General features: G+C 41.4%; 2 protein-coding genes across 4 annotated transcripts in view; both read right to left on the bottom strand.

Moving 5' to 3' along the window:
- Positions 1 to 595: 595 nt before the first annotated feature.
- Positions 596 to 18,877, bottom strand: ZBTB11 (zinc finger and BTB domain containing 11). 2 transcript variants are annotated; one of them, XM_081198082.1, is made up of 11 exons: positions 17,756 to 18,877; positions 15,462 to 15,697; positions 15,081 to 15,312; positions 12,766 to 13,634; positions 10,504 to 10,683; positions 9,072 to 9,305; positions 7,560 to 7,704; positions 6,131 to 6,248; positions 4,428 to 4,586; positions 3,889 to 4,064; positions 596 to 2,964 (listed from the first exon to the last, which is right to left on the bottom strand). In XM_081198082.1, the coding sequence occupies exons 1-11, from the start codon at positions 18,063 to 18,065 to the stop codon at positions 2,456 to 2,458; spliced, it is 3,168 nt and encodes a 1,055-aa protein (XP_081054208.1). In that variant the 5' UTR covers positions 18,066 to 18,877; the 3' UTR covers positions 596 to 2,455. The 2 variants fall into 2 exon arrangements, with proteins under 2 accessions (XP_081054208.1, XP_081054209.1); XM_081198083.1 differs by lacking the exon at positions 17,756 to 18,877 and adding an exon at positions 16,765 to 16,939.
- Positions 18,878 to 20,390: 1,513 nt separating this feature from the next.
- RPL24 (ribosomal protein L24) overlaps positions 20,391 to 26,548 on the bottom strand; it is a 77,100-nt gene continuing 70,942 nt past the window's right edge. The window contains exons 1-6 of one of the 2 annotated variants that reach the window (XM_081198089.1): positions 26,456 to 26,522; positions 26,250 to 26,325; positions 25,446 to 25,556; positions 23,649 to 23,785; positions 21,418 to 21,481; positions 20,391 to 20,518 (exon numbers count right to left, since the gene is read on the bottom strand). In XM_081198089.1, the coding sequence (XP_081054215.1) occupies positions 20,438 to 20,518; positions 21,418 to 21,481; positions 23,649 to 23,785; positions 25,446 to 25,556; positions 26,250 to 26,325; positions 26,456 to 26,460 (474 nt within the window). In that variant the 5' untranslated portion in view covers positions 26,461 to 26,522 and the 3' untranslated portion in view covers positions 20,391 to 20,437. Of the gene's footprint in view, positions 20,519 to 21,417; positions 21,482 to 23,648; positions 23,786 to 25,445; positions 25,557 to 26,249; positions 26,326 to 26,455; positions 26,523 to 26,548 lie in introns of those variants that run through there. The other variant, XM_081198088.1, reaches the window with a different exon arrangement.

Here is a 26,548-nt window from a genome sequence, read left to right as displayed (position 1 = left end):
GCCCCAACCTTACTGAGGGTTTGAGACCCATCACCAACCCTCACCTGGTTTAGCTGGCCAGTTGAAGCCATTTCCAAAGGTATGGTCACTGTTTCAGGTTGACAGCTTCTAGTAGCCACTGGTGAGAGCTGAGTGCAGGGTGGGGACCAAAGGTGGAGAAATTACTACAGAAAGAGCATAAGAGGTCCTACCCCTTCCAGTTCATTACCTACAATGTAACCACTTTGTGAAAGAATAGCCTCTCCTATCCTTTGAACAGAGAAATTACATCCCAGTAGCTCTTTTCTCTTTTTCTTGCTTGTAGATACCTTCTTTATATAGTACCATGTACATGCATACTAATATAACAGTACAGGAATACTTTTCCAGTTTTAAACAAGCACTGGTTTGTTTTTACTATTAAAATTTGTGTTTAGATTTAAGGTCAAGACTAAAATACCTATACTGTAGATTGATATAATCCTGAGAATTTAAATTTCTGCAATAGTAGGGCTTCTTGCCGTCACTGGAGGAAGCAATGTTTCAAATACATCACGACTGAACAACAAACAACTTCACATCTTTTCTCACACCAACTAGCAACATAACACAACAGTATTCTTTAACTGGCTATCCTTTGTTTAATGAAAACAAAGTGAGACAGATGAAAACTTGGACCCCTGTAAGTTAACTACTGTTGCCAGGTATCAGAATTTCAACTGGAATTTCATGATTCTTTTAAGATAGGTGAAAGCCTGAACTAGTTATGTGTACAGTAAACAATTTAGAATGTTTAGAAGCAGACATCATTACTGACACTATAATATTTTAAACAACTTTTGAGATGAAGCCGCGTTGCCACTGACACAGATGTTGCCATACTGGATCCACATGGTGGTGCTTATACCCATTCAATTGCTGGCTTGACTGTATTTTTAAAGTAGCGGGGGGGGGGGGACTAGAACCTGTAGCCAAGTCTGCTCCCATTACACGTCCCTTGCCTTCATGTTTCACATGGTTACATTTTTTTTTTAACAAGCATACTGAGTTCTATAGTCCTTGTGAATAGTTTTCTTGAATATATGACTAATCAAGGTATACATAATTTACAGACACTAAACAATTTTGCTTTCTGCTTCAGTAAATTGTTACTTGGTAGCTTTACAAGAGACAATCACCACTTACAATCTGCAGAAAACAAAGACTCAATATCCCCATTATGGGAGGAGATGTTGTACTTCATATAAGGCATTGGTTCTGTTGGTCTGTTTTTACAGAGAACAAGTAACAGCTTAGCTCCTAATTGATTCAGAAATTAATTTCTTTGCAAATACAAACTTCAAGCCTCTATAATAAATAGTAATTGGCTTGATTAGAGTTTACCAACAGTAGCTCAATATCACTTATATGGATATAGATTTCATCCGTTATGGTTTGATAAACAACTCAATTGGAACCCTATGGTGCTCTTTTGCATCTAACTCTTAATGGGTCAAGTTTTTCTTTTTAAAATTATTAATCTTGGCAACTAGGCTTTAATTCCTTACCTCTCAAAACTGCATATACAAAAGTTAGGTTTCATTGATGTTGAAATGTACAACAAAATAAAATAACCACTCTTGGCTTTCATATACACAGCACATTCCTTAGTTTTTCTTTGTTTACAGTGCTCTTAATGAAGCATAATTGCACCAGCATATATATATAAAGTATACAAATATGTTTGCTAGTTGTAGGACATGCAATCTTAAAAGTACTTTTACAGGTTATGCAAGAGACAAAACTGAAAAAGTGCAGGAATGTACAATGCAGCAGAGATTTGCCCCAACATACACACTGGAGTACAACTCACCACCTCAGTCCTTCCCATGATCAGAATATTCATCTATATCGATAACAGGTTCATAGGTAAACTTGCAGATCAAACTCCTATCCTGCTTTTCAGTGAACTTCAAACATAGCTGAGTTTTTAAGTGATTGGCACAACACCGTAGCATACCAAACTGCCCAACAAAGCCAAAACAGCAGTATACAGTGGTACCTCTGGTTACAGACGCTTCAGGTTACAGACTCCGCTAACCCAGAAATAGTACCTCGGGTTAAGAACTTAGCCCCATTAGCTAAAGTGGACCTCCAGAATGAATTAAGTTCTTAACCCATGGTACCACTGTAAAAGCAAACTGCAGAGGGGAAAACAAAAACTACAACATACCTAACACTACCACACCAATGACTTTATTTTTGAGATTTTACTAAGTGATTACAACTGATCAGTAGTCTTAGTACATGTCCATGGCTTATAAGGAAAGTATTTGATTTTGTGTTTTATTACAGAGGTTGGTATTACACATTCAAGAAACTCTGAGCAGTGTTCTGGAGCTATTACTGTAAAAATCCAACCAGTACGATGGTTAATACTTTGATAATTGCATGCCGCTTCACCCAGGTCACCTTCCTTATTCGTGAACTTTTGTATTCAGTCTGGATCAGAAACATGTTCTACCTCCACTTCTACAGTTTGAATGGCTTCTGTGACCTCAGTCATTTTCTGTCCTTGTTGTGCCAACACATAATTGACGACCTGCATGATACTTTGGTCAGAAAGTGTGGAAACTGTTGTACAGTCTTCAGCAATTGCACCTGTTTCCAGTGTTTCTTCAGTCACTACTACTGTTTCAATCTCTTCACTGCAAACCTCTGTTTCTTGTTCTGGCACATCAGATGTTAGAATGCTGATAGCATGTTCTACTTGGGTTCCCTGATTATGAAACTGAAGTGTGTCCTTTTCCAGCATAATTTTACAAGGTACATAATCCCTGTGGAACTTGGTCATGTGCTTCCTTAAGGTACGGGCATCTATGTAGGCTTCATTGCATACTGGACAAACGTAAGGCCTCTCTCCAGTGTGTGACCGTACGTGGCGCTTTAAAGAACGTGCATCAGCCCAAGCCACTCCACAGGTCAGACATTCAAAGGGTTTAACACCTATTTAACAAAATAAGAAAGAAAGGAGGTAATGTTTGAAAGGCTAAGGAAAACCTACTGGTTACCAAAAGGGTAATTAAGAAATACTCCTGTATCAATTAGTTCAGACCCCCAAATTACAATAGAGCACTCACTCTTTTTTCATCTGCCCATGTTACAATATATTGCTACCAGCCACTTGGAGCGTTTTCTGCATTTGAACCTTTGTTGAAATAGTGTTTTTATTAACATTACAATACTTTCCTTAACGATTTACTGCATGGGTGGACGATTGGATCTGGCCAGTGGATCAAATGGTTACCCTCCCGTATTGTGGGCAAACTTTGGCACATGACACCCAATCACCTTTTGCCCCCAGGTGTCTTCAGGAGCCCCTTTCAAAGTGCTCTTGCACAATGCTTTGAAAGGTGCTGCTGAAGAGCCAACAATCAGCTGACTGATACCTTAGGCAGTGCTTTGCTTAAGGCTTTCCATGCAACACTGATCAGCTGTTTAGTCTGCAAATGCCCTTTCAGCTGAGCCAGGTTTCTTCCTGCCCCACACCTGAAGACATTGGGCATGTCCAAAATGGCACTGCAGGCCCAATGGGGAGCCCTAGTGGGTCTAATCAGGTCCATGGGCTGGATTCATAAAGCATACTTGAAAGTCACTGAAGTCCTCTACAAAGATGTATGTAGAAAAATTATACAGAGCTAAGAAAATCATGGCAGTCTGGATACTGCATGATAGTCTCATTTGTTCATTAATTTTTTGTCATTTCATAAATGCACCATTTATTTATACCCAGTCCATTATTTTTAGCCCATCTCAAAGCAGTGCTGACTGGAACCATTTCCCCCTTAAATTTAATGTTTTCTAAGTCCCAATTTTTGTTCATTTATTGAAACATGGCATTATTCTTAAAATTAAACTTGCCAGATTTACCCTCATGGTTGTTCATGTGTCTTCTGTACTCCCGAAGCTGGGTGAATTTTCTCCCACAGTGCTCACAAATACGTTCCAAATTTTGCTTTGCTCTTCCTTTTTTCCCATGAGTTGCTTTCTTGACATGCCTTCTGTACAAAGCTTTCTCATAGAATTCTTTGCCACACACATTGCACCTAAAAAATGAGAGAAGACAATTAGAGCAGGATAGAAAAGTCCTAAAAGTATTTATAACTCTTACAGTAATAAGTGTTTGGGCTGGGAAGTCATTTTTATCCCAATCAGATTACTTGGTGAGTACAAAGCTGCCTTTTAACATATTAAGAAACTTTAAGGAGCTGTAGGAAGTCTAAGCTGAGGCGATAATCAAAATATTTTATATTAATCATTCCTGATGGCTATGTGCCAGAATTTTAAAATATGCATCCAAAAGTCATTCAATTATGCACAAGCAGAATTACGAAGTACACACTGACTTGGCTACAGGTCTTTATCATCTGAGTATTTATTCAAAGCTTAGACTAGTTTACTTGATTTACCTGTAAGGCTCAGTAACAGAATGGGACTTCACATGAGAATACCAATCTTTTTTCCAACTATAGCACTTTCCACAGGATTGGCACTGGAATGGTTTCACCCCAAGATGCTTGTTCATGTGCTGTCGGAGATCTCGGGGTTCATAGAAACTTTTCTCACATCTGAAACAGTACACAATTGTACACATTTGGTTAAAGGAACTTACTGGGAAAGGTATTTGAGGTACAGCTATAAGCTGCATGTCCAACTAGACTGTTATTTCATGTTAATGTAACTATGGGCTGGATCTGGAGAGTTGCTTATTTTTATTTATTAGATTTCTGTCCTGCTTTTCCTCCCAAAGGAGCCCAGGGTGGCAGGTTAGAATAGATACACTGAAATTAATGTTAGTAAAAAAATTTAAAACCTATAAAAATAATCCCCATTAACAGGCGTCTAATACTTCACAAAAGTATGGCCCAACTTGCTATGCTACAAAAGTCTGATGACGGGCTAATCCTCTAACCTTATAGAAAACAGTTTGATTCCCTCCCCCCTCCCTTTTTATTCACTTTCTTTTTTTTCTTGACAAGCAAGCTTGTTTGATTTATAGTGGTCTTAGCTACAAAGTGTAATATAGCATAAATTTTTTTGTAAAAAAAAAGAGTCTGATTTTGAGCCCAAATTTTCTATTGAAAAATTGTTCCCATGCCTTTTAAAGACAAATCAACTTTCCTTCCCTAAGAAACCCACAGCCACTCACTCACCCCTATGCTATCACAAGCAACATTGTACTGGGTGAGTCTTTTAAAAGATGCCCCGTGGAACATATGTACTCTGTATCCACGGGGCCTCTTTTAAAGGACTCGCCCTGTACAAGTCATAAGAAATGAAGTGTGATAAGAGCAAAACTCTGCTTTCACATTAAACCACAAATAATCTATACCAGGGGTGGAGAACAGTTTTGGCCAGGTGGGCCAGGTCTTCATCTCCCAACCACCACTGTAACCCACCTTGGACAGATGGGCAGGACCAACCACGTGTCTGAAATCAAAGTGGCTTTGAGCAATTGACACCTGTAAAAGTTGGTCCACGGGGGAGAAGCAGTTTGAAGGGCTTGTTCAGCCTTGTGTGCCACCCTTCCCAAACACCTGACAACCAGCTAATTGTCAGATGTTTGGAAAGAGCTGCCTGCGCACAGCGAGCAAGCTTTGGAAACCCGGCACTCAGTGCTTGGGAAGCGCCAAGCACAAGGTTTGCAAAGCACTCGGTGCAGCGCTTCCCAAATGCCTCACAGTGAGCTGGTTGATGGGCACTTGAGAAGTGATGTGCAGAAAGCACTTGCAAAGTGCAAAGTGCTTTGTATGGCACTTCTGATGCACCCAACAGCCATCTGGTTGCTATAGAATCGTTGAGTTGGAAAGGGACCACAAGGATTATATAGTCCAAACCCTCCTGCAATACAGGATCCACAACCCTGAGATTAAGAGTCTCATGCTCTACCAACTGAGATAATCTCAATGTCAGGTGTCTGGGAAGCAGGGAGCCAAGCCTCACCCTTATCTACCCCACACATGACATCATATTTTGTGGAGCGGGCATGGCTTGCCTGAAACAGCCTGGCAGATTTCTGTAAAAGTAACATGGGAATTCATTTTGATACCCACTGAAATTGGCAAAAATATACTTAAAACATTTAAAGGCTTGCAATTCTTTTCATACTTACTGAGTACACTGATATCCCCGAATTTCAGGTTTTGGCTGGTGTTTCTTTATATGCTTGCTAAGTCCTGAAGCTCTATGGAAAGACTTTCCACAGTGTGAGCAAAAGTATTTTGATTCTCCTGACAAAATAATAGCAGCAATGGCTTTAATAGATGCTATCGTATTCAACTTAAGGCAAAAAAAAAAATATTTTTAACATTAAAAATGCTTTTGAAATGCATTTCCTTGCATGGTTTTGCCTAAAATATGAGAGAAGACAATGCGAGCAAATATAACAGGAAGGAGGTTAGCTGAGGAAAATAGATACTTTGCTCTCAGAGGTAGTAGCAGCTAGAGACCATCAGTGGAAGAAGTGAGCTGTTCATCTGGCCCTCCTCCACAGCTGCTGGAATTCCTCCTCTTCAGGAAGCCAGCCTTTTTTTTGCATCTTTGGTCCTCAGAAGGAATCCTTTCCCACTCCAGTCTCTGCTGACTGACTGACTGACGGAGAGCCCAACTAGGCTCCATCTACCAGGGAGTGTAGGCTATAACAAGACCGGAGTTTTGGAGTCCATTGTCAGCAAAATGCTATGTTTTTTAATTATGTATTTTTTGTTCTTGGGTTTTTTATGCTGTGTACTGCACTGTGATCTTCAGGTGAAAGGTGGTATACAACTTTAACAAAGAAGAAAAAGAAGAATATTCACTAGGAAAGGGAGGAGAGGCAGCAAATGGGATGAAAGAAAGTTGAGAGTAGGTAGATATGTTGTTGACAATTATGGCACAGGGGCAGTTAAGGCATGTTGCACCACACTCCAGTCTTTTTACACATGTAGGAAAAATATTTAGGCATTGAATAATTGACTAACAATGCAACTGACCAATAATTCAAACATTCTTTAGAAGAAGCCAGCTAAGGCAGAAGAAAGGAATGAGTACAACAGGGCCAAGAAGGCATCAGAATTGTAGAGAAATTTGTAGCGATATGGTTCTGTGGAAATGGAAGAAGCTTACAGGAGATGATGAACAGTCAGGCAGTGGCTACAGAAAAGAGACTGCGGGACTACAAAGAAGACAAAGGGAAAAGCCTCACCCTATACTACAGACAAATGGGAGATAAGTTGTGGTAAGGGATGCGGAGAAAATAATTTCATTCCCCTTTTTTAGCTGATTCAACTGTTAACACCATGAATCAGCAACAATGTTCATAAAATAAGCAATTAATATAAAATAAAGCTGAATTTAATATACCGATTCAAAGCTGCCAGTTGAAAATTGAAACAGGAGAGCTCTAGTCTCTCAGCTCCCTCATCACTTATGGCTGGAATGCTGAACTGAACTGAAACCACTAGCTAAATATTTGTGGTTTGAGTGCATTCAGTTTATACACCCATGAAAGCATAGTGCAGGTGTTACTTTTTCCTTAATAAGAAAGGGTCTCTCTCATTTACCTGTGTGAATGCTTATATGCTCCTGAAGACTTCTTTTTGTGACAAAAGACTTATCACACAATTCACATTTAAACTGCTTCTGTGCCTCATGGAGCGCGAGGTGCATCTTTAAACCGTGTTTGTAAGTAAACGACTTTCCACAAATCTGCAAGAGATCAAATTGTCAGCAAATGTTACCATCCCTCCAAACAGACAGCAACTACCTACGATAAAGGAAGCATTAGATGGTAAAGTAAGAGTAATTTTATGGCAAAACTAGGAGACAAGAAGACAAAGGGATTTAGTATCCAACTAAACAGATCCACTAGTGCAACTACCTTTGGCTGCTGAAGGGACTTCATCTCCCTCTCCTCTCCTCTTCCTGTGCCCCCTTAAATCTGTTCTGGGGGGCTTCCCAATCCTCTGGAGCAGATTTGGGGAGTGCGGAATGGACATGTGGGAGAAGAGAGGGTGGCAAACCTCCCATGTGAAAGCAGAAATCCTTGTGCTAGCAGATCTACTTAGTTGGATACAGCCCACAATTTGTACATGCAGAAGTAGTTTAGCATTTCAGTGATGAAGAAAAAACTTATTCCAGAGAGACAGAGAGCACTTGAGAAATCTTTTTTAGGTAATGCATACCCTTTAATGACACTGCAAACTGAGATAATAATTGAGGATCTTAGAAACCTAGCATGACCAATTCAAATTTCAATCTTGAAAATTGCAAAACAGAAAATAAACGTAGCAAGTCTGCCTACTAAACTCCCAACACCTATGGTACACCTGCAAATGTAATTAGATGTTTTTATAATCAATGAAATCAATCGCTACTGTTCTGCTCACATAATAGGTTTTGATCCAGTGGAGGCATCAGCTAAAGTAAGAAAAGGCGATTTTCTCCCATGTCCATTCCCTCTGCAGCCCTCACAACCCTCCAGTGGGTTGTTGGGAGGTCTTGAAGCGCACAGACACCACTGCTGGATCAAAAGCTGTTCTGCCAGTAGAATGGCAGCATTGGATTTCACCCAATACATATGAAAGCCAAAGTGGCTGGGTGATATCAACATTAGTCGCAGAGCAGACACAATGAAATCAATAGGCTTCAGTAACTTACCTCAATTAATTTCAACTCTACTCTGTAGATGTCTACTCTGAGTATGACTTAGCTAAATATTATTTAGGTATCAATGGAGCCAATGCAAGTTCAAACTGAAATCTAGGCCTTTAGGATTAAGTAAATGAAACATGGTGGCCATAGCATCCGCCTTTTTGAAGTATTGCAGAATCAAGATTTTAACTATGGTTTATAATTCATGAAAGGTTTCACAGCCTAATACTGAGGTTTTTCAAGGCTACATTAAAACTTAACATAAAGTTCCCATCCACTTTTCCTTCATTTCAGCAGTATTCATTGTTATGAATTCTGTTACTTTCAGATAGCAATTGAACTTCATATAAGCTTTAAGCCACATGGCTAAAATATCGCAAGAAATACATCAAAAATGTGAGACCATAAAGCATTACTTTTACCTTACATGCATGTGGCTTTACACCTGTATGTTTCAACATATGGATTCTCAGAGAGTAGAGTTTAGGCAAACTTCTTCCACATATATCACAGATAAACTCCCGTTTAGTTCTGCCCTTCATAGCTGCACCACTCTCCTCTATACTGGCAGTTGCAACAGTCACTTCGTTTTTTCGGGTATGGCGAACAAGGTGGGCTCGCAGCGAGGCACCATACTGAAACTCTTTTTTGCACAGCTGAGAAACATAAAATTGTTTTGATATGTCACTTGAAATCTTAACACTAAGAATCAGAGATCAACATTCATACCAGTTTTGTAGCTGGAAGAGTTCTCTCCATCTACTAGATAAGGGACTTACTTCCAGGTTTGCATACCTTACAGATAAAAGTAATGTATAAATAGCAATGCATAGATCTGACTAAGAGATCTGTGACAACTCATTCTAAAAGTCTGTTCCACTTTATGCATATTACAAATTGCAGACAGGAATGGCGACAACATTTGCCTTGTAACACTCCAAGACTATGAATCTAAGCTATCTGACTGGAGAGCTGAAACATATTTAAGAGCAGTGATGAAAGTTTAAGTTGGAATTGTTATCTTTTGAGAAACTACGCTGGGAGATTATTGCAATGTTAAATGCCAAATCAAAGGGAAGTGGTAGGCTGTACACAACTCAATTAATCTAGCATTTAAAGAATAGAAAGATGTTGGACATGAAATGAGAACTGATGAATGGAAATGCTTATGTACTCATTCCCTAGCCAGGCTAATTTCAGCAAATTTAAAGGGAAATTTTAAAATCTAATAGCAATGGAATTTAACACCATACACATTAAACCTAATTTATAGAAAAGGACAGGACAATTGCTGGAGCTGTGGGATGACACAGGCAGATATTTTTGCACATATAATGGGAATTTCCTATCTTTCAGAACTTTTGTAATATAATCAGTTACAAAAACACTTGGGTAACCTAAGCTTTGGTATCCTAAGATACTACTGGGGTTATCTAAAAAACACAGTTCCATATGTCAATTTGCTAGAAGCAACCAAACAATTTTAGCAAAAAACAACAAGGGGAAACAATGCTCCTCTAACAATACTGTATATTGGTTTGAGAAATTATGGTTTACTGAGAGACTGTTTAAATTAATATATTCTAGGACAACACAGATTAACAAAACCAACAGATTTATTGAAAGATCTATATTTCTTAAATTATTGAATGACAAATCTCAGGGAACGTTCAATCGCATGATGCTTTTAATTTATTGTTAACATTTACATAACACTTGAGCTGTTTTTAAATTCTGTATTAAATGGTAGTTTGTACAATTTAAAAAAATAAAAAAATAAAGTTAAGTAATAAATGCATGAACAAGCATTGCTACAGAAGTGCCAGTTTAGAGTAATTTTAAGGGGAAACTTACTGGACATTTAAAATTCTTTGTCCTTTCATGCTTCAGCGTATGCATTATAAGAGCATAACGCCTCTGAAAAACCATTCCACATTCACCACATTTGTGCTGAGCTTCTGTCTCACTGTGCTCTGAAGTGTCTCTCTTGGGCTGCTTCATCTTCTTGCCTCTTTGCACTAGCTTCATGGCAACCTAATTGAAAAGGATTGGTTACAATTAACATTACATAGGGGGAGGGAGGGACTGTAAAATCAACAACCCAAATAGCAAAGGAAGTTTTTATGCCAATATGCCAGCCAAGAGTGCCAAGAGAGGCTAAACATGGAGCCTGGCACGCTTCCCTTGCGCAGCTCTGCTGCCTGTCCGTGCTGATCCAAAAGTCCTTCTCTGCCTCTCCTTGGCTGGTAGCAGAGCGATCACAGCGGTTAGAAAGCAATTGCAGCGTGTGAGTAATAATTCAGAACGGACACAAGGCATTCCTTATCTTCTTAGCCTTTAATCATGTAGAATAACAGTATAAATCAGACCTGGCGAAAGCTCGCCCATTCTCCCTCTCGCATAGCGACAGACTGAAAAAACTCAGAGCCAAGCCACTCCCGTAAGTGTTTGTGACCACGCCTCAGGAATGTGAGACGTCATCTCAGAACTCCTTAACCCTGTGAGTTCTGAAACCCATAACAGTTTTCTTTTAGAATATCTCAGCAATTTTAGCAAAGGGACATGAGGAAGATATATGTGATATTCCCCATGAAACCTACATGCTCGTATTAGCTCAGAATTCCACAACATGTGAACCCTCTTCAGACATGCGAGCCCTCTCCACAGGAGCAGAAGCGTACCAGGTTATTCCAGCACCTGTTTTCTGTGTGTACAGCACCAATGTATGTTAGCACCAAAGCGTTTGTGTGTACAGCTAGAATTCTACATGATTGGGGACCCAGGTCACACTGAAGTCTTCACATGTACAGCTGTATGTCTGCCATATCCTTTGCTACAGATGTTCATGCTGTACATGTAGCCTGCAAGGAGCGACGCTTTTTGGTGCATGCTCACCTCTATATAGAGCAACGTAGGAGCTGCAATGACCAAAGTGTTCAATAATGGAGCACAAATCTAGTTTTGAATTAAGAGGTATGTCATGGTGAAGCTGTGATTTCAGTTTTCTGCTTGCACATTACCAAACCACTCTACAGTGGTACCTCAGGTTAAGTACTTAATTCGTTCCAGAAGTCCGTTCTTAACCTGAAACTGTTCTTAACCTGAAGCACCACTTTAGCTAATGGGGCCTCCTACTGTCGCCGCGCCGCCAGAGCACTATTTCTGTTCTCATGCTGAAGCTAAATTCTTAACCTGGGGTACTATTTCTGGGTTAGCGGAGTCTATAAACTGAAGCGTATGTAACCTGAAGCGTATGTAACCCGAGGTACCACTGTACAAGTAGTTTACATATAGGCTGTGCTTACTCAAGGCTTCTACACATTAATTCATAGGTTCTCAAATGTTGCAATAAGCCTCCTGAAAGGAAGGAACAAGTTAGGGCATATTCACAGTGAAATCATCATCATTTATTAAATTTGTCTGTCGCTTTATCTCGCCCAGGCCAAAGCAACTTACAACCAAACAAATAGACAATAAACCCCACACAGATATATTTCAATAAAGAGGAAACAGAAATATATTAAAAACATCCCAACCACTTCTAAAAGGCCAAAGATAGCTGAAGGCAAAGTCCTGGTTATAAAGGAAAGGTTTTGTTTGCTTGGTGCCTAAAGATATATAATGATGGCAACAGGCTAGCCTCCCTGGGGGGGGGGAGCATTCTACAAACAAGGAGTCACCAGAGAAAAGGCCTGTACTCAGGTTGCCACCCTCTAGACCTTGATATGGGGAAAAGCGGTCCTTGAATATCTCCTGCATATCTTTCTAGTGAATTCACATGCTCTGGCAAGGCCCTGTTATGTCTGCCCCTGATATTAAGGGTACAGCAGGAAGCAGCGAGATCGCAAACGGACAGTGGAACTGGAATTGTTTTCTTGTACTGTTGAATTTACTTTTGTTGACTGTTTTAATCATTACATCTGATGATGTTTCGATTTTGTATACATTACATCTTTTAAAATTATTTTTTATTGTAAACCACCTTGGAAGCCTTGCTGGGATTGAAATGCAAGAAAGGGAAGCAAAGATATATCCTTATTACTACGAACAAACAAACAAGCAAACAAATAGCTCAGTGGACACAAAGTTTTTTGGGTGGTAAGATTTTGAGCATACCTGCTGAATGGCTGATTTGGCTGCCGGCTTTCTATTTTGTAGTTTTTTCTCAATGCCCTTGTGCAACTTGATATAGCCTCCCTCACTCACAGAACGCTGACGTAGCTTGCTTTTGTAGGTGTCATCTTGACTGGAAACTGCGGTCTCTGACTGAGACTGAGGAGTGCTCTGCATTTTACATGGCCTGCCACGTTTTCGCTTAAGTCCTTCCCGATTATCTTCAGAGGCAGCATCTGCATTTGCTTCGCTGATCACATTTTGTTCACTTCCATCGTTCTGATCGGTATCGCTTTCTGCTCGAGTGCTGATAATGACTTGTTCTGCTGCTGGAGGCTCTGACTGCACTACAGAAACAGTCTGACTTGTGGTACATTCTACAATTTGGTTTTTTTCTTCAGTTTCGGTCATTTCTACACAAGTAGATTGCACTAGAGGCTCTGGAGGATTGTCCACGAGAGGCTCTGAAGCAGTTTGCGGTGCAGCCTCAGGCGTAGCCATTTCTTCCACATCAGTACTCGAACATGTTCCATTCACAGTTGCTACAGCATCTTCTGTAGGTAAAGGCTGCTCCACGCTGTCCGCTGGGTTCAATGGGCTTTCGTTTTGCTCTGAAAGATTCTGAGCTACCTCACTTTCGTTCTGCTCTAAAAGAGTTTGCGCTACCTCGACTATCTGAACATCTCCTTTTTGGTACACTGTGATTTGTTTATCTTCCATTTGCTTGTGCACATTTTCACAGATTTCCAGGACTTCTGTCATGACGAGATGTTGGGCCAGCTCAGCTACTGCTGCCATATTGCAGAAATCAAACGTCAACTCTGAGGTATAAGCAAATTCTAGCAAAGGGAGGAAGCTGGCCTTGCGAAAGCCTGCAACAAATAAGGAAGAAGGTGACAAAAGGGTTTTAAGAGATGATCACTATTTAGAAATAAACTGCTGTTTTTGTTCATTACCAGCTAACTATAATAACAGCCTCAAACCATATGAACAAAGTCCTCAGGGATAATTTTTGATTTGTATGACCACATTCTTGGAGTTCTGAAGAGAAAATGAATACTGCCAGGACAAATTAGGCAAATTTGGGAGGATTACCTTAGAAGTGCAGCTGAAGGATTTTAGAAATCAGACACTGTGTGGCCTATCCATATGACAGTCCCAGAAGCTCTCTCAAAGTAAAGGTTGCCTGCTCTGGTCTCTATTGAATAGGAACCCCTAACATATTTTCTGGAGAAACTATACAAGCTGAAAGAGAGAGGTTCCATTTGTCTGAAACATGCTTAAGAGGCTTTTCTGCAGCAAAATGTAACACTCTCTAGTTTCTTTAAGTTCACTTTGTTTTAATGTCTTATGTTTCTGGATGCGTGATTTCTAAATATGGCCAGTACAGCAGTATATTATTCCCTGTATTTGGGATCTAATGCAACTTCTCCCATACACTCTGGACAGCAGAGACCTAACTTCCTTACTCACATATCAGCAGCAGTAGTTCTGTGTCCCTGGCATCTCCGTCCTCTACTACCACACCCTGTTAGCTCCTCCTGTTTGTGCATATGAAATGCCAGCAGAAACAAAGAAACTCTGGGACTTAGTTCTGGAGACAGCATATCATACTGAATGGTATGCATGTCTTGAAGGGCAGCCCTGCTGGATCAGGCCATGTATATAGTCCTGCATCCTGCTCACAAACAGCTTTCTGGCCTTCCATCGAGGTCGATCATTCATATGTATAATTTCTATACCACCCTTCATCCAAAGATCACGGGACGGTTTATAATATGGCAAGCCTCAAACAGGCTCTTTTCAGCGGTGACCCAATATCTTGTGGAATTTTCTCTGTAGGGAAGTATATATGGCCTTGTTGCTATCTGCCTTTCAGCATATCTTAAAAAACTTCTGTTTTGTTCAGAGTTTTATTAATTTTTAATGTGTGTCACTGCTCTCTGCTGCTTTTATCTGGTTATTTCAATATTTTTGATCTGTAATTAATATACTTAATAAAGAATTACTCTAAGCCTTGGGGGAGTTTCTTGTCCTGAAAGGGCAGGGTAAAGATCTATTAAATAAATAAACCAGCTGGGGAAATTTGTCTGACTAAATCAACTACCTATCAATCTAAGCAGAGTATGCAAACAGACAAAATGAAATCATTCAGTCCTCTTTGATGGTGTTGGGGGTGGGGGGACGGGACAAGACACTCTACAGGTTTTCAACATCTTTTCTATTTGACCAAACAAATTCTGAATAGCCCTCCCCCCAAAAAAAAACACACCCACCCCATTATTTATGGGTTGTTGTTTTTGCTTAGATCAGTTTACCTGAAAGATCCACCACAGCTTCATGACTGGAAATAGCTCCTTTTTCGATGAAAAGTTCTCTGAAGTACTCACTGTTGGCTGCCAATATAGATTTGTGTGCTTTGTGCACTTCACCTTCAATAAGCAAAGTAACATCACAAAACTGACTGGAAAGCCGCTGCTGATTCAGTTGGTTTAAGACTGACAGAGAATGCTTTGGAGAAGTTTGTTTCACAAGACCTTTACTATCAACCTGGGATTTTTTTAAAAAAAAAAAAGTAACAAGCAGTGTGTTTAAACTTTGTTCACTTGTAAATCCTAGCTTAAATCTTTTATTTACATCATTAAGTAATACAAATATAAAATAAACCTTGGTACCAGATTGTATAAAAAGTTACTTACAAAAACAAGCTCATGTTTGGCTATTGGCTTCTTTTTCACAGGTTTTGGCAAAGCTGCTGGAAGCGACGCTGAGTTACTTAATTCATCATCTGTTTCATTACTATCTTCGTGGGATATTGTGTCTAAACCTAGTTCTTCCAGCATTTCAGAAGGATCAGACAAAGATCTGGAACGATCCAATTTTTCCTGGCATTTGCTACATTCCTTAATATAATCTTTAACCTGCTTCAGAATACCTAAAGAAAGGCATGCCAAAAAAAAAAAAAAATCATTGTAAATATTGCTTCATTGATGCAAAAAAGGATGTATTCACCTTTGTCCTTTCAGGTAATATTCAGCAAGTAATTCTAGAAAATAACAACATTTGTCTTTCATTTTGATAATAATTCCACTCAGACTGTATGGAAACAGAATAATCAAGAATCAACAATTCCACCTTCTACCAGACCTCCTTGTGTGACTTAGTGCAAATCAGAGATGCATGCATTAATTCAAGACATCCACTCTTTCAAGCTGCATCTCCATGTTGCTTACTTGACCCTTCCTCCTGATCCATGTGCCAAATCATGGTAATGATGCACTTGCTGAAAGCTGCACACATTTCCATGCAAGATGGGCCTGCCCACCGCTTTTTTCTTTTGCAATCCCCACACTTTGGAACCAACAGCACAGGAAGTTCTTCAGCAGATATGTCTTTGTTAGACGGATTGCCAAGTCACATTCTTTGACCCTCTGAGAAATGTTCCTGGTTCACAAGCAAGCCTGTGCATAATGCTGCTAAAGGTGTTTTTTTTGTCCTTTGTAGACAATGTTTAGAGTCTACAATCCCTACCAAGTTGGTCCTCTGCCTACACAGCAGTGAGTTGCTATATTTATATGCTTGAAGTTGCTAGTGTTCTTTCTGTGTGGTCCTCCCATTACAGGCTTTTAAAAACAAACCCCAAATAAGATACTGTGCTAGATATACAGGAAAACCTCATATTTTGAATTAAAATATTCTTAATAATTGTTTTTAAACCATTAATGTCTCTGCAGGTCCACTGTATTAGATCTTCTCTGAAACAGTTATATTATCTAATGAACACATTAGCACATTCTATACAGCTGAACTATCCACTTAACCATGTTAATGTCTGCTCTTATTTTTGCTCTTTATAGTTATGCAAAAAAAGAAAGAAAAAACCTTCCAAAAACGAAGTGCGCTTCCAAGATTAAAAAACAACAACTTGCAGTCAACCCGTTTACTCAAAAATTAATCCAGTTGGTTGGAATAGATTTTTTTCATCTGGAAATAGGAACTTACTTGAAGATCTGCTGAAATCAGCAGAACTTGTTTCCCAATGAGCAGAGTTGAAACTAGACTTCCCATCTAGGCATACTACTGACCACTTGACTATTATAATACAGTACTTAGTAAGATAGTGCTTGCCACACCAAGCCAAATCATGGCTTAGAACAAACATGAAGGCTCCTGGAGAGGAGACCTCAGCCACCGTCCTGCTCCTAAATCATGGGTTAGGTCTCCCAGTCAAATCATGATATTGCTTGGTCACAGGATAAACCTTGGACAGAGCCAAACCGTGAGCCTTGGGTTTGGCCAACATGCTAAGCCAAAGTATGGCTTAGTTCAACATGACAAATAGGAAAACAAACAGGGAGGACAAGTGGCTGGGGTGTCTTAGTTGAGAGTCTCCTTGTGAGAACCAGATCAGGGCAAAGCCCTCTGAACACAGGTGATCTATGTAAAATGATAAACGTTAAAACAAAAAGGAGGCATCTACCTAAGTTTCAAAATGTATTGGGGGGACGGACACTGAGCTGAAGACACCTGAAAATCGGGTTAGCGACTGATTCACCTTTTTCACTTTAAGACTCGGTGCCACAGCCAAAATCCACAAAGCAGCCCACCACCCTTCTTGTCAACATCGCCCTCTGACTGCAAGGGATGCTGCATTGGGGCCGGACAGGCGAGCACATGCTCACTAAGGAACGAGGCTCGGGTGCATTCGGCGGGGGATTATTTGTGTGTGTGTCTGTGTCTTTTTAAGCGGAACCCCTCCTCCTTCGAGTTCGTCCTAGGACACACCCAACCCCTCGCTCTCCTCCGACCCGTCTTGCAGCAGCTCCGAGGAGGCGGCGAGCTCCGTCCGCCTAGACCAGGGGCGGCGCTCCTCGCTCCAAGCCCGGAGCAGGAGGTGTGGCGGGCGAGTGGCGCGCGTGTCGCTTGGCTCGGGCCCGGAGACCCGTCGCTTCCCCGAACCCCCTTTCCCCGCCCCCCCCCTTTCCCCGCTCACCTCGCCACCAGTAGCGCTTGGAGAGGCGCTGCCAGGTCTGCAGGCGCGTCCGATGGGCGCCGTCGGGCTCCAGATGCGCCGCCCGGATGAGCCGGGCGCGTCGCTCGGCCTGCAGCACCACCTCGAGCTCGGCGAAGCGCTGCTGGTCCCGCTGCCGGCGCTGGTAGTAGAGGGTCCCGCCGCGCACCACGTAGCAGGCGGCCGCCTTGCGGATCTTGCGCTTGGCGTTGCCCTCTGTGCCCGGCGCGTAAGGCTCGCGCTCGTTGGTCAGGTAGCGCAGGATGGCCAGGTAGCTCTCCTCGCTCGACATGGCCGGGCGCGCGAGGGAGGGACGCCCGCCCGCCCGGACCTTGCCCTCCTCCTCCTCACTCGCTTCCCCGAGGCTCGCTTCTTCCTCTAGCCCCCACGGCGGCGGAGGGAGGATCGGGACAGCCGAGCCGTCTGAGGGAGGCGGGGTGCGCACTTGGGGTCCCTCGGAGCCGAAGGAGGAAGGGGAGGATGGGGTGGGGGAAGCGTCTCCTGTCACAGGTTGCCACGAAGGAGACGGGACCGGGGTGAATGGGTGGGAAAAGCAAGAACGGGGAGCAGGGGGGTGGCGGCGAGAGTGGTCGGGGGGAAAGCAAGTTGCCTGGCGGGGTAAAAAGCAAGCCGTCGGGTCTAGACTAGAGTCAGGCCCCAGGGGGTGGAACTGGAGTTTCGCGGTCCGCGGCGACGGGTGGGAGGAAGAAGCTCGGGCAGCAGGATCAACGGAAAGACAAAATGGCTGCTGCACAAGCGGAAGTGAGGTCAGGGATAGATGTCGCCTAGCCCTCAACGGAGATGAGGGAAGGCGTTTGGGGGCGGGGGAAATGCCGCCATGTTTGGAGCGGGCAAGTGATGCCTGCTTTGGCTCGGGTTAGTGGCTGCTTAAGCGCAGACGATACTAGAGCCCGGTGTTTCGGCTGCCGCCGCCATCTTTAAAGCAGGCAAAATATCCCATCCAAACGTTCCAGTGTACTTAACTGTTCTTTTTACTCGTATGGCTGCATAATAAATTGTGAACTCAATGTAAAATAATTTATTGAAAGGACAATAGCTAATTTATTAAATTGCCTCGTTTGAAGATTGCTGAATCTTTGGTTTTAGATTTCTTGTTCTATTCGATGATACAAGTCTGAAGTCATTACATAGGGACAACTTTGGAGTGTCTACCTCAGTTTCGTCTACTTACAAACGACTCCAGTCCCATGTTAAAAAATTTGAATGCCCGGCATGTGCTTTACCGCTGCTCTTCAGAACTTTCTCTCCACTCCTTAAAATAAGGCCAAACAATGGAGAATATGGAAAATGAAATTACCTTTCTGTACTGTATGTCATTGATATACAGTATAATATCTAGTAACATGCCAGTCAAGTGCCCATCTCAGATTTTTGTGAAATCTGAGTAGTACTATTAAGGTTCTGCTCATATGCAGATAAACAGAACAGCAAAATCCTATACATTTTTTATTCAGCTCTCAAATTTTGATGCAACTTTGTGTATGCATAGAATTGTCTCTTAGAAACCCATCTAGTATCAGGCTATATGGTTTTATCAGGCAGGATCACCTAATGGAATCAGTCAAGGTAGTGGGTAGGGTGCAGTGTGTCTGGAATATAGGCTTGCAGTAATGGACTGCAATCCTAAACATACTTGCCTGGGTTTAAGTCCCTTTCAACTCAATGAGTCTGATTTCTGAATAGTTGAGAAAAACGGTGTATAGGAATCTTAACACCAGCCCTGAAAGACCTACATTGGTTCCCAGTATGTTTCCAAGCACTGAAATCTGAAAAGTGTTGGTGCTGACCTTGAAAGCCCTAAACAGCCTTGGCCCTGTATACCTAAAGGAGCATCTCCAACCCATCATTCAGCACCTTCTGGTGGTTCCCTCACTGCAAGAAGTGAACCTTGCACACCCAGTCTTCAAGGCGCCAGGGAGCTCCAAGATGGGGTTTCTCCAGGGGAGCCTGCTCTCCTGCCGTTTCCAGTCCAGGCTGCCTGTCAGCTCCACCATGCGCTCCAGGCTCAAGGGGATCCTCTACCAGTACTCCCACCACTTGAGAGGTTGTCTGTTTTTAGAATACTTGTTTTGTGGTCAAATTTGCACCATTGTTTAGAAAACATATGAAGCAGTATGGACAGCAAATCTGAGTTAAATTTATCAATTCTGCAGTGGATTTTAGATTCACATGAAACACTGAAGGAAGGCAGAGATAACAGGGAGAATGTAAAGTGGAGTAGAATTTAAGGTGAATCAATCAAGGTGTGTTTGAATACAAATGGAATGTTACTTGTTTTCTTTTTAGCTACCATTGGATTTTACTCATCTTTTAAATGTTTTTAAATACCAGTTATTAAATTGATAATTGAAATGTTTTTATTTTATTTTTCTTAAATAAATGTTCCCCAACATCTTTTTGCATTGTAACGAAATAAACACTAGCATTTCTTAACTGTCTTACAAAAGGCATTTTTAGTTTTTCCCCACAAAAATCCTTGCCTATCATTCTAGCCATTATGCCCACCTTTCTAGTCATTAATGACATATAAATAACTTTTAATATTTAAGGTAAGAAAATTACACAAAATCCCCAGAAGTGACCAAGAAACAGACAGTTTACATGTCAAATGTTTATTTCATGTAACCAAAGCAGTCAAAAAAGTTAGCGTTTTCCACCAACACGAGGAGCAGAAACTTTTACCGGCTTCATGATTTTTTGCTTTGGAGCAGCCTTTGTAGGTGCCTATGAACAGAAAAAAAGAATGAATGAGAATATGCTACTTGGTTATTTATCACTGTAAATTAGGTCAATAATTGTGAATGCACAAAGGGAAATATCAGATTTAAAGTGAAAATACAAATTCATGCCTGCTATTTAACAGGGACAATAAAGGAAGACAATCCCACACTATTATATTATTCCCAACCAATGGAAGTAACATAGGAGAATGTGAGCTATACCCCTTGAATAAACTGGCAGACCTGAGGATCAACCAGACAACAGTCTAACTTTCACGTTAATTCTTTTAAAGCTTACTGTGGCTGTTCCCTGTATGGAAAGGATCACTCAAGTGTTGACTTTGCATAGCTAGAGATAGGAATGAGACCCATGTGCTACCAATACTCATGGCTATATGACACTTACCTGCTTCACAGCAATAAATGAACTACTATTTTTCGATTATGTTTGTGCCCTGATAGACATGATACAGGACAATTACAAATATGCTTAATAAATAAATTTAGGTAAAAATAGGACAGCCAAATGGTTTCTTAATAGTCTGCTCCTATGCATGTTTACATGGAACAGAGCCCCAACATGATGTAATGGTTAGAATTCTGGACTTAGAAGGACTACTTGTGTCATCTTTTGCGCCTTAGCTAACAGGGCTTCTCAAAGGATAACAGAAGGAACCCCAATGTACAAAATCCTGAAAGGCAGGAAATAATAAAAAATGGGATGGTGCAAGGGATTCAGCAAATTAATTGGAACAGATATTTTCATGGGATTATTATGCAACACAGAAAAATGCTAAATTTAATGGTCATATCTTGCTTTTGGAGTTTTAAAGAACTATTAGGAGGAAACTCAGAAAGCATACACAACTTCTCATCTTTAGCCATTCTTTGGGTAAACATTACCTTTGTTGTGGAGGGTACAGTTTTCTTAGTAGCCTGCTTAGCCTTCTTTGCTTCCTTGGCAGCTCTGTAAATGATATTTACAGGAACAGACTTTGTGTTAAGAATAAATGTACAATTCACAATTCAAAGTGTTGGTGCTGACCTTTAAAGCCCTAAACGGCATGGGTCCTTTATACCTGAAGGAGCATCTCCACCCCCATCATCCAGCCTGGACACTGAGGTCCAGTGCCGAGGGCCTTCTGGCGGTTCCCTTGCTGCGAAAAGTGAGGTTATAGGAAACCAGGCAGAGGGCCTTCTCGGTAGTGGCACCTGCCCTGTGGAATGCCCTCCCATCAGATGTCAAGGCAATAAGCAAGTATTTTACTTTTAAAAGACAACCGAAGGCAGCCCTGTTTAGGGAAGTTTTTGATGTTTGATGCTGTATTGTTTTTTAATATTCGGTTGGAAGCCGCCCAGAGTGGCTGGGGAAACCCAGCCAGATGGGCGGGGTATAAATAAATAAATAAATAAATTTATATTACTATTATTCATTGCTTTCACATTCCAGAATGGATTAAGAAATAGGCTTCGTCTTCAAATACAGCAGAATGAGGTGGCAGTATTGGCCAGTGGTTTTCAAACAGTATGCCGTGGCACCCTGGGGTGCCTTGAAGGATGTTCAGGCATGCCATGAGTAACACTGGCCTCTGTCCCTCTTTCCTTCCCTTCCCTTCCTCCTCTGATGCCCTCTTGTGTCTCTGCCTCCCCAAGGCTTAGATGGCTGACTGTTGCAGCAGCCCTGGCTACAATCTCCCCAGGCAAATGATGCCTCTGGGTCTGGCCAGGGGATGCTGGTTGCTAGGAGCAAGCCCAGCCAGCCCTTGCTGTTGGGAATGTTGGAAGGCCAGGCAGGTTCCACGCTAGCTTTTCTTGTGCTTGCTGTGTGCAAGGCCTGCCTGGGAGCTGAGTGCCCAGTGCTGAAGGGGAGCCTTTCTGCCATGCAGGTCTGGCAGCCCCCGCTATCCTCATATTCACCTCTGGCCAGTCTCCATTGGGCCACAAAGGCTGAGGGCCTCCTCTTCCCCAGGCCCTTGTGAGGCAGTGTGAGGAAGCACCTCTCTTTGGGCGGTGTGTGTGTGTATGTGTTCAGAGACCAGGGGCTGCAGCAGCGGCTGCCCAGAGGACTCTCAAGGAGAGGAGGCTAAAGGAACACTCCACAAGGGAGGGTGTTCGAAAAAGGTTGAGAGCCTGCCAGCTCTGCAGGCAAGGGGTGACATAACTGGGCTCCTGAGCCCCACAGGGGTGCTGCAGAAAGAAGGTAGTTGGGTAAGGGAGCCACGGACTCAAAGGTGGAAAACCTCTGGGCAAGACTATTCCTGACTATAGGTAGGCAACCCCATTTTTGAGCACTTCCTTGCAAACTGAGGAAATAAACTTTCCCAGCTCTGTTTAGCTCTCTTTACAGTTTCTTTTAAAAAAAAAGTGGAGCATTGAAATCTGAAACTGCCTACCCCATCTCCTAAATGCAAAGACCAGGTCATAAAATGCATTACTTCTTATTGTACCATTTTACACAAAGCATAATAACTGCTTTGAATTATTTTTCTTACCATCAGTAAGTATATTCATTTTATAAAATAAATACACAAAAATTAAAACAAGGCTAATTACTTCACTGCACTACTTTTACATCTGACACTCAAAAATGATATAGGCGGCTTTGGGGATTATCCAAGACCCTAAACTTGGGAGGAGAACTAAAGATAGCCTGTGTTGCATTGTCCATTGTGAGGGCTCCAAATGTTTTGAAACTGTGTAGAATGAACCCCAGCCCTGCTCTTGAGGTTGGGGCAAGGAATTGGGAATGTCTCCATATTTCAGCATGGTATTGGAGACAAGTACTCATCATTAGGGAGTGGACAAGATCCTGGCAATCACATTTTTTTAATGCAGGCTAACCAATATTCAACCCAATTGTCAAAAATGGATAATCTACGAGGTGTCACCTGTTTACATTCAAACAATGAAAACAGAAAATAAGTTTTTTGGCTGAATTCACTGGTGGTTTAATTGCCTTTAATTGTGTCAGTGAACTTGTTTTAATATTGCATGGTTTGTTTATCTTTTGTTTCCACCCCATCCCCACAAAATATCTATGTATTAACAGCATACTTTTTAAGTAAAATAAACAAATTTTAGAATAATGGCATTCTTGTAAAAATAGAAACCAAAAAAATGTTATAATTACTCACCTAATGGCCTGTTCCCTTTGGGCTTTTCGCACTTCAGGCTTTTGATTTCTCTTGGCCATTATTTCAGCCAAAGAGGCACCTGTAATTGCCCTATGGCACTTGACAGCACGGCGGGTACGTTTCTTTTGTACCTCTTCCTAAGCAATGAAGAAAGAGAAATACAGTAAGAGCCTGCAACTTGTGCACATTCAGCTTTACACACTTGGCAAAAAAGAGGGGCGTCCTATCTGGGAATTTTGGCAATCCCACCCGCCGTTACACCCAAAATTGAGGGCTTACTCTACTAAAAAAACTATTCACTATTGGGAACACACCTTTTTCATAAACCTCTAAAGAGCCTGATAACGTAAGTCCATACACTACACTTCTAAATAACTGCTACGATTTCATTGCTATTAGTCATTGACATATTTTGACCTATTCTCTCCCAGTTGAAGCTTCAAATGTATCCACCTCTAAAAAAAAGTACAGCTTGTGGAATCAATCATTTGAACTCAGGGTACTGATGTTGCAATTCATTTTTATATGGCATCATTTCTATTCTGTTGCTATATTTGTTATCCAACTTGAAAGGCAAGGTGCAAATTGAAAATTCACATTGAATTTTTCTAGATTTAAGGTCTATTTCATGTTCCCAGAGGAGTGCTTAATGGACACTGCTTTATCATCTAATTATTTCGGACAAAATACGGATATATCAAAGGGTGATTCCAATATATGTATGCCATCAAATGCCAACAGTGTCCTTCAGCTCTCTATATTGGACAAACAGGCCAAACCTTACGCCAAAGAATAAACGGACATAAATCTGACATCAAGAATCACAAAACAGAGAAACCAGTAGGAGAACACTTCAATCTCTCAGGACATTCTATACAAGATCTCAAAGTAGCTGTTTTACTACAAAGGAATTTCAGAAATAGACTGGAAAGAGAAGCTGCTGAATTGCAACTCATTACCAAACTCAAAACCATGGAGAGACCTGGTCTGAACAAAGACATTGGATTCTTATCTCATTATACATGACTAAGCCATTTTTCACCTTCTCACCCCTTGCCTTTTCCTGTAAGACTTATTGCAGTCGTTAAGAGTCGTCAACAGGCTCATCTCAGCTATCTGCCAATCTCCCATTCCCACCATCCTTCTGAGTAATACCCCTCCCCACCTTCTCACTATATAGAAGGATCTGGCAACTTCTGTTTCAGTGTATCTGAAGAAGTGTGCATGCACACGAAAGCTCATACCAAGAACTAACTTAGTTGGTCTTTAAGGTGATACTGGAAGGAATTTTTTTATTTTTCGAATATAAATCTGTCACAAAGAATGCATAAAAGCTCACATATTCTCTAAATAACACCGAGTCAATGTTATGTTGGTTATTTTTCTCTGACTTTAAGACTGCACATACTTCAGAATATATATGTACAGGATTGTGCTACCAAGCAGTTCTCTGCTTTTTCAATGAACTAGCCACAAGAGTTCATTATTGAAAACATTTGCTACAAGAGGCAAAAAACTTAAAAAGAACCATTTCCAACCCTAGTCACCAACTTCAATTAATAGATCAGCCTCTTTCCTCTAAAGCAATGTCCTAATACTGTATTATTTTTTATCACCATCTATCTCAAAACAATATTCACTTTTCAGTCATCACAAAAGAGCTCTTATGTGAAAACCAGACACTACCACAAAACACCGTAGACTAACTGAACAGATCATGCTACATGCTAAGCTGCTACATAAGTGTATTTAAATATATATAACCCCTTGTCCATTTATGAGGCACAACATATTTACCGACTGTCCTTTCTTGTGCTTCCGCCTGTACAAAACAGTCCAGTTGATCTGACGGGGGTTTCTCTTGGAAAGGAATGCAGACTCACATTTTGCATTCAAAAACTGGAAAACCTGAAACATTGAGTTCATTTTAAGTGTTTACTTTACATGCCACACATACAGTACTATGTACCAGATGTAGGCTCACAAGCTTTCCAAACTTTTCATGTTGGTGACACACTTTTTAGACGTGCATGATTTCATGAAACAGTAATTCAGTTTTAATAGCAAATCATAGGTTAAATTAACCCCTTTCCAGACCTTCTCAGCCCTACTGAGCGAATAGAAATATATGATACTGCCATGTACTATTTATCCTATTCAAATGCTAAACCACCAACATTTTAACTACCGTAAGGTGTAAAAAGTCACACACATACTGGCCAAATGGACTCAATTCTATTTATAATATCGCCAAATACTTTCACGCAAATAGAATGAATCAGATTATTATTTGGACTTTAGTTGTTCTTGTTATTTATTCTTATTTATTATCCAATTTCACTTCAGGAATAGAAAAAGGAAACTTACAGCATTTAGAAACCATTATAATCCTCCCGTAACACAAAAATATCAGTCTCGTATGTTAAGACAGTTTTAGATCAGTTTGCAAGTCCTCGAGTCAACAGCAGCTCCTCTCCCTCATGAAATATCACATTGTACCATAAAGAATCTGGGACACCATTAGTTCCCACTTGGCTACTTTCAGGGTTTAGCCAAGCCCGCTGCTACTCCCAATTCCCCTGCCCCTTATTTCCTCTTTACCTTGCCGTCCGTACGCGCATAGCGACGGCCGTGGCCTGGGTAGATCTTGTACCCGCTGAAGCTGCACAACTCGACCCTGCATTGCGAGAAAGAGAACGCGAAACGGGGAAAAAGATTAGCGAGGCCAGCATCCCCCGCCACCCAACCCTCTCCAAGCGCTCCAAGCGAAGGATGGCACCGGATTAGAGCCGGGCACCGGTCCTTACTTCATGATGGCGGCTGCAGGAGCTCCCTCACAGGCAACTCCGGCGGCGAAGAGAAAGAGAGGATCATGGGAAACCGGATTCTATACCAGCGCG

Source organism: Podarcis bocagei, assembly GCF_964188305.1.
Source record: "Podarcis bocagei genome assembly, chromosome: 6".
Classification (NCBI taxonomy): Eukaryota; Metazoa; Chordata; class Lepidosauria; order Squamata; family Lacertidae; genus Podarcis; species Podarcis bocagei.
Note: the sequence above shows the minus strand (reverse complement) of the source record. Positions and strands in the feature narration are given on the sequence as shown.

Excerpts from the sequence above, each read along its gene's own strand:
- ZBTB11 (XM_081198082.1), bottom strand. The coding sequence starts at position 18,065 with ATGTCGAGCGAGGAGAGCTACCTGGCCATCCTGCGCTACCTGACCAAC. Across the intron at positions 15,698-17,755 it reads CAAGCGCTACTGGTGGCGAG|GTATTCTGAAGCAGGTTAAA; the intron begins GTGAGCGGGGAA and ends GCCTTTCTTTAG. Across the intron at positions 2,965-3,888 it reads ACACATGAACAACCATGAGG|GTGTTAAACCCTTTGAATGT; the intron begins GTAAATCTGGCA and ends TTTGTTAAATAG.